General features: G+C 41.1%; 1 protein-coding gene across 19 annotated transcripts in view; it reads left to right on the forward strand.

Annotated features, from left to right (window-relative positions):
* The window catches only part of neb (nebulin), a 324,022-nt gene that overhangs the window by 47,478 nt on the left and 263,729 nt on the right, over window positions 1-12,815 (forward strand). For all 19 annotated transcript variants that reach the window (XM_069934922.1, XM_069934926.1, XM_069934925.1 and 16 more), the window contains 5 exons: window positions 5,964-6,077; window positions 9,197-9,394; window positions 10,026-10,133; window positions 10,333-10,431; window positions 12,247-12,351. In XM_069934922.1, coding sequence (XP_069791023.1) covers window positions 5,964-6,077; window positions 9,197-9,394; window positions 10,026-10,133; window positions 10,333-10,431; window positions 12,247-12,351 — 624 coding nt within the window. The remainder of the gene's footprint in view (window positions 1-5,963; window positions 6,078-9,196; window positions 9,395-10,025; window positions 10,134-10,332; window positions 10,432-12,246; window positions 12,352-12,815) is intronic.

Here is a 12,815-nt window from a genome sequence, read left to right on the forward strand (position 1 = left end):
ATGCAGAGAAAAGTTTAAATAGCAATGAAAATGTGTCCATGGGGAATGTGGTGGAAAATGCAACATACCTGGCAGATTAGATATGGAAAGGCATTGAAGGCTCAGTTCCTGAAGTCGCAGACAAGGTCCTAGCAACGACTCACTCTACATCGCCAGCAGCCAGGGGAGACCATCGAAGACTACATGCTGGATCTGTGGACGCTTGCCAAGAAGTGCAGGTACGAAGCAGCAACGGGCCACGTTCGTGAGGAAGAACAGATCCAGGACACTCTGGTTGTGGTGGTCCGCTTGAGGTACACGAGGCAGTGACTACTCGAGTTGGGTAAGAAGGACCTGGCTAGCCAGGTCAAGCTGGCCAAATCATTGGAACAGGGCAAACTTGAGAACGACTACCTAGAAGCCAGCGAGCTTGCCCACCCAGGTGATCCCTTCCAAGGACCGGCTGCTCCCGCTACCCCTGCCCTAACGGCTGCCGCTTCCCATGATAAGGTGTGCTCTTTCTGCAGCAAGAGCCAGTAACCCCGATTTTGTTGCCCAGCAAAAGACTCCGTGTATTCCAGCTGTGGCAAGAAAGGACATTGGGCGAGGATTTGTCGTGTAAAGGGAAACTCGGGGAAGTCCACAGTCTGCACCGTTCCCAGATCCAATTCCAGCCCCAAGCTGCCTGCCCCGAATTCTCCCAAATTCGCTTGCTGTGTGACACACCAACGGAGGTTAGAAATGAGGAAACGGTGCAAAAAGGCTTGGTGGCCATCTTGCCATGACCCGAATTCAAATTTAGCGTCTGAGGAAGAAGGAGGGTGACCATCTTGCTGTGTCACAAGGTCGATGGTATCTTACCCATGCAGGGCAACCCAGGATGGTGGAGGCCACTCGAGTGAAGAGCATGGAGTCTTCGGGGGACCTAGCCTCAATGGTCTTAGATCAGGACAGACCTCACCAGCTCAGCAACTCAATAGTGACTGTAAAGTTAAATAGACATTCCACGAGATGCCCATTTGACACGGGCTCTACTGAGAGTTTCATAGACTCATGGACTGTGAAAAAATACAATCTGAAGATGTATTCTAATTGCCACATATTTCTCACATCTCAATCACTTTCTACACATGTACAAAAACATTGTATAGTACATCTGTCATTTGAAGGGGGGGGGAATCTGTAAATTTTGCTTTTATATACTTTATGAATTGTGTACTCCGGTGTTGTTGAGTCTGGACTTCCTGTGACACCTTAAAAGTGTGACCTTGGAGTATTCTGGTCCCCTTCACCCCTGTAACAGTTTGGAATGGAGGGCCTCTAAAATTAGGACCCACATGTAGCCTCTCCACACTGAATATCAACCTCGTCCTCTCTTCTCGAATCTGTCCATAGACTGCAAGCCCATTGCCACTAAGATCAGGAGGTACAGCTCAGCAAAATGAGAGTTTATAAAGTCGGAGACTTAGCGTCTGCTGAATGAGGGTATTATCGAGCATAGCACCAGCCCGTGGAGAGCGCAAGTGGTAGTAGTCAAGGAGGAAAACAAATCCAGACTATTAATTGACTATAGCCAAACCATTAATCGGTTCACACTCCTGGACTCATACCCCCTCCCTCATATTTTGGACATGGTGAATGATACTGTGCAGTATCAGGCCTATTCGACCCTCGACCTGAAAGCTGCCTATTACCAATTGCCAATCCATTCAGAGAACCATCCACATACAGCATTTGAGGTTAACTGTCAACTCTATCAATTCCAGAGGGTCCCTTTCGGTATTACTAATGGGGTTTCTATCTTCCGGAGGCAGATGGACAGAAAGGTGGACGAGTATGGGTCGAAGGCTACCTTCCCCACCTCAACAACATCACCATCTGTGGCCAACCTCCAGAGCTTTCTCCACGCGACGAGAGCACTGAATTTCACTTATAACACTGACAAATGTGTGTTCAGGACTAAACGTCTGGCTCTCCTTGGCTGCGTGGTGGAGAATGACATAATTGGCCCTGATCCTGATATTAGCCCCCTGTTAGAGCTCCCCATGCTCAGGACCACAAAGGCTTTGACAAGTTGCCTGGTGTTTTTCTCATATTATGCCCAGTGCATTCCTCAATACACTGATAAGGTTCACCCCCTCTTAAAAGCCACTAATTTCCCCCACTTGGCTGAAGCCCAAACAGCTTTTAACTACTTTGGGAATCACAGTGCGAAAGCTGCCATGCACGTGGTGGACAAGAATGTACCTTTCTAAGTGGAAAGTGGCACTTCAACGTAGACCTGGCCGCCACCCTCAATAGGTGGGAAACAAGGGTTATATGTGGGCATATGGGGGTGGAGCCAGGAGGCAGGGCCAGCCATCAACACAGTACCCAGTTCACTGCAGATTGCCTCGCGAATCACAGTTACTTTTAGCAGAATTGGAAGCTAAATATTACAGGTTGAAAGTCTGGCAAGTCCTGTAGTCAAGCATATTTTGAATCTGAAGTACAAATCTATTCTAATTAACTAATTTGAATTGAGATCTAGGTGCCAGGGAGAGTGACGTCTTAAATCTAGTCATCAGAATGTCCCAATAGTCCATGTAGGAATAAATTACATGGGTAAGAATAATGATGAGGTCCTGCAAAGTGAGTTCAGAGAATTAGGTGGTAAGTTAAAGGACAGGATATATGGGGTTGTGATTTCAGGATTACTACCCTTGCCACGTGTTAGTGAGGCCAAAAATATGAAGGCAATACTGCTTAATATGTGGCTAAAGAGATGAGGAAGGAGGGAGGACTATAGATTTTTGGATCATTGGGCTCTCTTCCAGAGAAGGTACGACTTGTATGAATGAAGGGGGACCAATATTCTTGCTGGTTTGGTAGTGCTGCTCTGGGGATTAAATTCCTGATGTGGAACTAGAGCAAATAGTGGAGTGGGTGTAACAAAAAAAGATGGTGGTGTGTAGCTTGCAGACAAGATTGAAATAGAAAGGGTGAGCAATGTTCTGAACTGCATCTACTTTAATGCAAGGATTATTGTTGGTAAGACAGATGAGTTTCGAGCATAGATTAACAGGTGGAATTCTGATATTGTGGCCATTAGTGAGAATTGGTTGTGGGAGATGTAGGACTGGCAGTTCAATGTTCCTGGTTTCAGTTGTTTTAGATGTAATTTGAGGTGGGGGTGATGAAAGTTGGAGATGTGGTGTTGCTGGTCAGGGAAAATGTCACGGCAGTGCTCAGAGAGGTCAGACTGGAGGCCTTGTCCTACTGAGGGTGGATTTTAGGAATGAGAAATACATGAACATGTTTATGGGATTATATTATAAACCACCTAAGAGTTGATGGGAATTGGAGGAGCAAATTTGGAGAGAGATAACAGTTGCAAGAAATAGAAGGTTGTGATAGTAGGCAATTTTAACTTTCCACATATTGACTAGGACTCCCATATTGTAAAAGGGCTGCATGGGTTAGCATTTCCTATATCAATGTGTAGAGGACCCAACAAGAGAGTGTAATAGTGTGCGAAGGAGAAGGCAGGGGTCCTTGCTATGCTTCATCCCCTGTAACAACATGACAGAGAACTCTCTGATTTATGGGCTGTTCCCAGGGACATACACTGAGTCAGACATCTAGAACTGCTGGAAGGCCCTCAGCTCGGTGAAAGACACACTTTGGTCTGCCCAGAACCTATTTCTCTTTCAGCACTTGGAGGTGTCAGTGAGGGAATGCTGCCATCTGGCACATTTCAGACTTCAGGAATACATTCTGAGAGATGACCTGAGGCTTGGTGCAGCTAGCATTGAGGGTACTGTGGGGAAGGACCACCATCTAGAATCCTTCCATTACTGGGCATTAAGAAGCTGAGACTGAGGGGAAGTCCTTCAAGCAACAGAGGGGGAGTATCGACAAGGTGTCACAGTGGTGACAATGGTGTAAATCAAAATGTAGATACAAAGCTAAGGGATGAAAGAAACTTTGAACAGTTTTCCTTTTACCAATAATTTATTGTGAATAATGTCTATTTTTGGTTTAAAAAATTACTGGATCTTCTATTAGAAAATGAGGCAAGTGAAATAAGTGTGTGTCAGGGAACACTGAACCTAGAGATCATAATGCAATTACTTTCAAGATAATTTTGGAGAAGGGTAGGACAGGTCCTCAGGTTGAGATGCTAAATTCAAGAAAGGCCAACTTTGAAGGTTTTAGAAAGGATCTGGCAAGTGTAGGACAGTTGTTTTCTTTCAAGGTTTTCTTAGTAAGTGGAAGGCCTTCAAAGGTAAATTTTGAAAGTACAGAGTTTGTTTTTGTCTGAATTAAAGTTAAGACTAGTAGGTACAAGTTTTTGAAAGATATTGAGGCTTTGGTTAAGAAGAAAAAAGAGGCACATAACAAGTATGGGCAACAAGGAACAAACAAGGTCCTCAAGAAGTGTAAGAAATGACTTAAGAAGCATATTAGGAGTGCTAAAAGTGTGGTTGCTATTGTAGACAAGGAAAATCTGTGAATATATATTCAATGCAAACGATAGCAAGGGACAAAATTGATCGTTTTGAAGATCAGAATGGTCATCTGTGCATGGAGTCAAAAGAGATGGGGAAGACTTTAAATAGGTTTTTTTGCATCTGTATTTATTCAGCAGAGCATTGAGTCTTTTGAAGTGAGGCAAAACAGTGATGAGGTTAAGGACCTGATACAGATTAAAGAGGAGGAGATGCTTGCTGTTTGGAGGCAAATAAGGATGGATAAATCTGCAGGGCCTGAAAAGATATTCCCTTGGACCGCAAGGCAGTGTAGTGCATAACTTGCCACAGCTGAGGAGCTGAAGGATTGGAACATAGCTAATGTTGTTTGAGAAATTATCCAAGAATAATCTGAGAAATTATAAATCTGTGAGCCTAACATCAGTGGTGGGAAAATTATTGGTTGTGCAGTTTTGGTCACTTACCAACTTGAGGAACCGAGTTAATGGGAAAGATTGCATAGGTTTGGAATTTGTTTCCTGGAGTGTCTGAGAATGAAGAGTGATTTGACAGAGGCATACAAAATTATGAGGAGTTTTGATAGGATAAATGGAAGCTGACTTTTCCCACTGAAGTTAGGCAAGGAAAGAACTAGAAGGCATTAGTTTAGTGTGACAGATGAAATGTTTGAGGGGGACGTTCAGGGGAACTTCACTGAGAGGGTAGTGTGAGTGTGAGACAAGCTGCCAACTGAAGTGGTGGATGCAAGTTAGATTTGGCCATATAAGAGAGGATTGGATACTTAAATGGATGGTGCGGTATGGAGGGCTTTAGTTTGGGTGAAAGTCCATGGGACTTGGAAGAATAATAATTTGCCCCTGACAAGTTAAACTCAAAGGTTTGTTTCTTTGCTGCAGTGTTCTGTGATTCAAGACCCAACTAAGATTTGTACTAACCTGTAGTTAATTAACCAATCAGTGCACTTTTGCAATATCAACCGACAGCAATCACAGTCAACAGTGATTCTGACCAATGTAAACTTTGGAGTAAGCAAAGTTAACAGAACTCTGAGTGAGCCAGGGAAGATCTATATATAAACAAATACATCTCCCGCTCAGTGGAAGATGATCAGAGGCAATTTCTACAATTCATATTTCCTGTGGTCAGACACTGGTCAGATCTCCAGGGTATTAGACTAAAGAGTTTCAACCTACAATTTCTTTGAAATAAAATACAAAGTATTTCAAGTTCTGCACAGATCAGACATCATGAAATGGAGAGACAGCACCAGATAATATTTCAAGCTTCAAGTCAATGACATTTCAGTAGAACACTTACTTAAGGCTAAACATATTACTCAAATGAAACGGATCAAGTTTACTTGGCACTTGTCTCTAACTGGGAGCTATACTGGGTATTTCCTCATCGAACATTCTCAACATCATTTGCATGAAGAGAATAATCATGATAACTATAGTTAGATTTTAAATTGGTTTTGAAATCCTAATGAAGCTGCAAATGTTTTTCCTTTAGGTGAAATACAAGAAAGACTATGAAGTGTCTCGCGGGAAACACATTGGAGCTCAAAGTATTGAAGATGACCCAAAGATCTTGCACTCTGTGCATGTGGCAAAGATGCAAAGTGAGGTGAGGAAAAAGGACCCACATGGAACACAAGCACTAAACTGCTAGACATAGGTTCACTGCTGTGCAAAGGCATAGATTAGGACCACTGTTGTTTCTGACATTAAGTTACCCATCCCAGACATGCTATAAGCTGAGATGCTAAGCAAATGTTAGCACTTCTGTACATTCCCAAAAGAGGAATGTAAGATAAAATGTTGCAATTCTGGGTTTCTTTTTATTTCATTTAAAATGAAATTATTGGAAAAGATTATTTCTCTTGTTTGTCCAATGATTATCTGCAATATCTGCTTTATGTATCAAGTTGTACATTTTGGAGACAAAGCTGCCACTTCCTATCTATCTCTAATTATCCATGAAGGACATATGAATTTTCATGATAACCTTGTTGTTTTGTGTCACTATTCATTAAAGTGGCTTCTATCCCCCCCCCCCCCCCCGCCCCCACCTCTGATTTTCATTTCTTTTCCCTCCTCCACTCTTCGAAACAAAAAACCTACAACACACTACAGGCCCTTTGGCTCACAAAGTTATGCTGGACATGTCACTACCCTAGAAATTACTAGGCTTTCCCATGCCCCTCTATTTTTCTAAGCTCCATGTACCTATCCAAAAGTCTCTTAAAAGACCCTATTGTATCCACCTCGACCACCATTGCTGGCAGCCTATTCCATGCACCCATCACTCTCTGCATTTAAAAAAAAAACTTAACCTTGGCATCTACTCTGTACCTACTCCCCAGCACCTTAAACCCATTTCAGCCCTGGGGAAAAAGCCTCTGACGATCCACACAATTAATGCTTCATCATCTTATACACCTCTATCAGGTCACCTCTCATCCTCTGTCATTTCAAGGAGAAAACGTCAATTTCACTCATGTTTTCATAAGGCATGCTCCCTCATCCAGGCAACGTCCTTGTAAATCTCCTCGGCACTCTCACTATGGCTTCCACATCCTTCCAATTGTGAAGTGATCAGACTGAGCACAGTACTCCAAGTGGAGTCTGACCAGGGTCCTATAGCGGCACCATTACCTCTCGGCTCCTAAATTCAATTCTATGATTAATGAAGGCCAAAACATTATATGCTGCCTTAATCACAGAATAAACCTGCACAGCTGCTTTGAGCATCCTATGGATTTGAAATCTTCAAGATCCCTCTGATCCTCCATACTTCCAAGTGTCTTACCATTAATACTATATTCTGCAATCATATTTGACCTACCAAAATGAACCACCACACTTATCTGGGTGGAACTTCGCCTGCCACTTCTCAGCTCAGTTTTGCATTTTATCAATGTCCTACTGTAATCACTTATGGCCCTCCACACTATCCACACCAGCCACCTTTGTGTCATCAGCAAACTTACTAACACATCCAGGTCATTTATAAAAAATCATGAAGGGTAAGGGTCTCAAAACAGATCCCTGAGGCACACCTCTGGTCACTGACCTCCATGCAGAATATAACCTGTCTATAACCACTCTTTGCCTCTGTGGGCAAGCCAGTTCAGGATCCACAAAGCAATGTCCCCTTGGATCCCAAGCCTCCTTACTTTCTCAATAAGCCTTGCATGAGGTACCTTATCAAATGCCTTGCTGAAATCCATATACAGTTCATCTTCTGCTTATCCTTCATTGTGTTTAGTCACATCTGCTTCTATCCACTCTGGTTCCCATCCCTTTACAAATCTAGTTTAAACTCACTGGACTAACATTAAGAAACCTTCATGCAAGGATATTAGTCCCCCTCCAGTTCAGATGCAAACTGTCCTGTTGAAACAGGTTCCACCTTTCCTGAAAGAGAGGGTAATGATCCAGAAACCCGAAGCCATCCCTAGAAGGGTGGCCATTCCAAATGATAACCCATGACCATGTCCTCCTTTGGAATGACCACCCTAGTCTTTAGCCACAAGTTAAGCTGCATTACCCTCCTATTTCTAAACTCACTAGCACATGGAAAACCTGAATTCACATCCCTGGGGATCCGGTCTTTCAACCTAGCACCCAACTCCATGAACTCTCCTTGCAGGGCCTCCTTACCTTTCCTGCCCACTTTATTGGTCCCTTTCTGAACCACAACATTTGGCTGCTCACCCTTCCTCCTGAGAAAGTTGTGAACTTCATCAGAGATATCTCAGACCCTGGTACTAGGGAGGAAACATACCATCCGGGATGCTCGATTTCTTCTACAGAACCTCTTAGCTGTCCCCCTATTTGTGGAATCTCCTATCACTACAGCTTACCTCTTCTCCTCCCACCCCTTCTTAGAGACAAGATCAGAATCTGTGCCAGAGACCTGATCTCTGTGGTCTGCCCCTGGTAGGTTATCCCCTCCCCCAAGAGTATCCAAAATGGTATAATTTTTATTGAGGGAAATGGCCACAGGGGTGACCTGCACTACCTGGCTGCCTGTTCCCTTTCCTTCTCCTGACTATCACCCATCTACCCTCCTCCTCCCTCCTAGGTATGATAATGTCCCTGTAACTCCCATCTTATCAGCTCCTTTGCCTCATGAATGATCGATGCACAGTTCATCCAACTCCAGCTCCAATTCCTTAACTTGGCTCATTAGGAGCTATTCTCCATGCAGACGAAGTTGTCAGTGGTGCTGCTGGTTTCCCTGATGACCCACATTCTGCAAGAGGAGCATCCCCTGCCTTGGCTGCCATTTCCACTGTTTATGACTTGAGGAAAAAAATGTATCAAAATCCTCTGCCTACCTGCTGAATTCTCAAGTCGAGTGGCTCTTTCTAACTTCAACTCCTGCATCAGTCCCCTGTTCACTTGAGCCAAAGCCAGTCCATTCGAATGATGACTGCTCTGTTAAACAGTCCCTCACTTTTAGAGTGATGCTTGGGTCACCTGAACTCAATTGCCCAACCAACTGCTCCTTTGCCTTCAACTGTTGAACTCGCTTGCTCAGTCAACTGCTATCTGCTGAGTTCTCTGAACATTCCAACACAATGAAGTCATTCAACTCATTAGTAGACCAGGAATGAAACAATGAATTGGTTACATCTCTTGTAAACTGAATCTAGCTATTTCTGTCAGGTTCCAATCATGAACTGTACATTCTGGAGGAATGCAAAATCTGACTGCAATTATTTTTTTTCTCATCAGCGTGCATATAAAAAGGACTATGAAGAAATAAAGACCAAATATCATTGTCCACTTGACATGATCAACGTCTCCCAGGCCAAGAAGGCTCAAGATATTGCCAGCAACACAAGTTATAAGCAACCAATGAACCGTTACTTTATGCCTCCTGATGGGTTGCTTCTGAATTTAGCTAAGAATGCCTACTCTTTGCAGAGTGATGTAAGTAACTCTTTCACATATTAGTGTAAACTACATTATGAACATTTAGAAATTAGAGCGGGTAAGTCATGCCGGAAACAAGTAAAACACTCGCAAGGCATGGCTTCATACTCTGTACAACTGGTCACCCGATGCAGGATGTGATTGTACTGTGGTGGGTGCAGATAAAGATATTGCAGGGCTGGAGAGCAACTGTATAAGGAAAGTGTGTCCAGGTTGTGGAGAGTTGGAATATAGGGGAATTTAATCAAAATCTATAAAATGATGGCAAGCCTGGGGCGGGGGGTGGGGGGGGGGGGGCTGACAAGGTAGCATGAAATTTCTTTCATATTAACAAAGGGGAGAGATTATGGTTATTGGAGGAAGATTTGAAAGAGAGTTGCATAAATTGCAAATGTTTCCACTCAAGTTAAAAATGTGCTGCAGGAAGAAACCTTCATCTTTAAAAAATAGCTCGGTGAGCATATCCTTCAGAGCTGGGCTCTGGAATTAGCTGAAAGATTTTTTTTTCACAATATTGCACCGAAGAGACATTGAAACATTTGGATTTTAGGATCAATTTTCCTTTGTTTTGTGTTCTTTGATTTAACTATTGGTAAACAATATACTTGTTGTTACATTTGCTTAATAGGCGATGTATAAAGCAGATTATAACAACTGGCAAAAGGGAATTGGTTGGACTCCTTATGGTTCCATCGATGTTGAAAAGGCCAAGAAAGCCACAGATATCCTCAATGAGGTAGGTCACTGCACCAAAGTACAAAAGCTGACTTTGAATTTTACTTTTTCCACAAAGACCTTTAAATACGGAATATGAAAATTTATATTGGAGGAAGGAGAAGAAACACAATTAGTTTAAAGATTGCATGTACCACACAGGATTTAATGCAACAAAGCACAATGGTTCTTAAAAAAAAAATCCTTGTATTCTTTTGCAGAAAAAATACCGACAGCCTCCAGACACAATTAAATTCACTTCAATAGAGGACTCCCCAGGAACAGTGCTGGCAAAGATCAACCAAGCACAGCGGAGTGATGTAAGTAGAATGTTGCTAAGATTAATTTTTCTCTACAGGTTATTAGAAGTAATAAAATTTGAATCTTGGCCTATATAGTGGATATTACAAAAATATTTCTCCTTTAATTTGAAATGTACCCTATATCCAAAAAGCTTGGGACCAAATATATTTTGATTTTTTGGTTTTCGGAACAATAGAACTCAGGTTCACAGTAGCATCAGCAGAATACCTGTGTCACCTGTTAAACAACAACAAACAACAGGGGGCTTTTTCAGCGCTGACATATATCTTTAAAAAAATGTCTATTAAATTAAATCCAAAATATTTGAATCTGCAATTTGAGGAAAGTTTTCAATTTAGACAGAACAAAATTCCCAACTTGCAAATATCTTTAAAAAATGTCTATTAAATTAAATCCAAAATATTTGAATCTGCAATTTGAGGAAAGTTTTCAATTTAGACAGAACAAAATTCCCAACTTGCAAATATCTTTAAGAAATGTCTATTACAAATCTTGATTTTAACTGACAATTGTTCAAAAGAAGCAAAGTTATTTTGAACAAATAAATCTTTGAAATTTTTAAGACCAAATCTATACCATTTCTTAAAGCCTTCATCTAAAAATAATGAAGGCAGAAAAATGGTTATCTATAATAGAACTTTCCAGTGAAAAATAATTATGACCAAAATATTTTCTCTAAATTGAGCCCATATTCTCAATCTAATTCTCATTACTGGATTATGTGTCAATTTAGAAAATGAAAAAGGTAAAGCAGAACCTAAAATGGGCAACATAGATGATTTATTTGAAAAATTCAGTTCCATTTCTGCCCAAGGGCGACTTGATAATTTATCAAATTTTAATAATAAAAGTAATAAAATCTAAAATTTGGAAGTGACATCCCCCATTCCTAATAGTTTTCTGAAGATGAGCTTTACTTATCCCGGCCATATATATGAAGAAATAATTGAATCTAATGAATTAATAAAGGATGCTTCAATGCTAATCATTGTCCACCATTACTATGATGTAGATTTTAATCTCTACCTCTTTAAGATCTATTATTTACCATTTTTCTTTGATATTCATGGGCAGAATTAAAACTTTCCAACAGTGACAGTAAATGGTGGCCTCTGTCGTGGGTAGTCTATACTCACTGTGGAGGGTATCATCAGTAATATTACCAGTATCCTTAATTATCATATGTGAATGTTCACTTCCCAGAATTCTTGAGCTGTGTATAAATAGAGACTTATGCCTCTCTTGCATTTTTTTATTTCACCCTGCTTAATATATTCTTATATGATCTGTGTTGCACAGCAGCAAAATGATTCTCTTTGTTTCGATCTTATAAGTAAAATGCCACGGTCACAAAAATAATGTATAAAATTACTTCCACCTCTCATCTGCCTGGATTCCTTTTTTGACTGAACACTAAAATTGGAATTTATTGTCATGAACATGTGTCACAAAATATTTATACTTTTCCATGCTTCATTTGTCATTTTATCTTGCCTCTTATTCTGAACATTGATTATGTAAAAAGCTCATCAATGTCTAAATACTAGCATAGCAGTTAGTGCAATGCTATTACAGCACCAGTGATCCAGCTTCGACACCGGCTCCATATTTAAAGAGTTCTTATGTTCTCCCCATGTCTGCATTGTTTTCCCTCAGTGCTCCTGTTCCCTTCCACCCTCCAAAATGCAGTTTAATTTCAGTGAAATTGGGAGGCACAGATTCAAATGACCAGAAGGGCCTTCTTCTGGTTGTATATAAATTTAAAATTTGAAACTATAGTCTCACCTTTATGTAATTTCTTTGCTATATAGATAAACTATAAAGCCAAAGATGAGAAGACCTTGCACAAGTACAACTATCCTCCAGATGTACCAGAGTTTATTCAGGCTAAAGTCAATGCAATGAATGTCAGTGATGTAAGTATCTTTCAATAGATTTGTTCAAAAGCAGCAGTAATTTTTATAATGACATAAAGCTGTGGTCAATTGTGATCCAAGTGAACAGAGAAACAGAATTCAGAAGAATGAGAGGTGATCTTAATGAAGCAAACCAATTGCAAAGGGGTTGCAACAAGGTTGATATCGAGATGGTTTTATTTGTGGGAAGGTTTTGAACAAAGGGATGCAGTTTCAAATTAAGGAGCCAGTTATTGGAATTTCTTCTCATGGTGAGTGGTGAATCTCTAGGCATCTGCTCCAGAGAGTTGTGGAAGCTAGCTCTTGAATAGTTTTCCCCTTTTACATCTGACCTTTACTCATTCACAAGCCACCTGTCATTGCTCTTGAATTGAGTGGTATTTTAGACCATTTTTGAGGACAACTAAGACCCAACCGCATTGCTATGTGACTGGGAACATAGTGAAAATTTACCATTCAGGAGC

This window comes from Narcine bancroftii, chromosome 4 (assembly GCF_036971445.1).
Source record: "Narcine bancroftii isolate sNarBan1 chromosome 4, sNarBan1.hap1, whole genome shotgun sequence".
Classification (NCBI taxonomy): Eukaryota; Metazoa; Chordata; class Chondrichthyes; order Torpediniformes; family Narcinidae; genus Narcine; species Narcine bancroftii.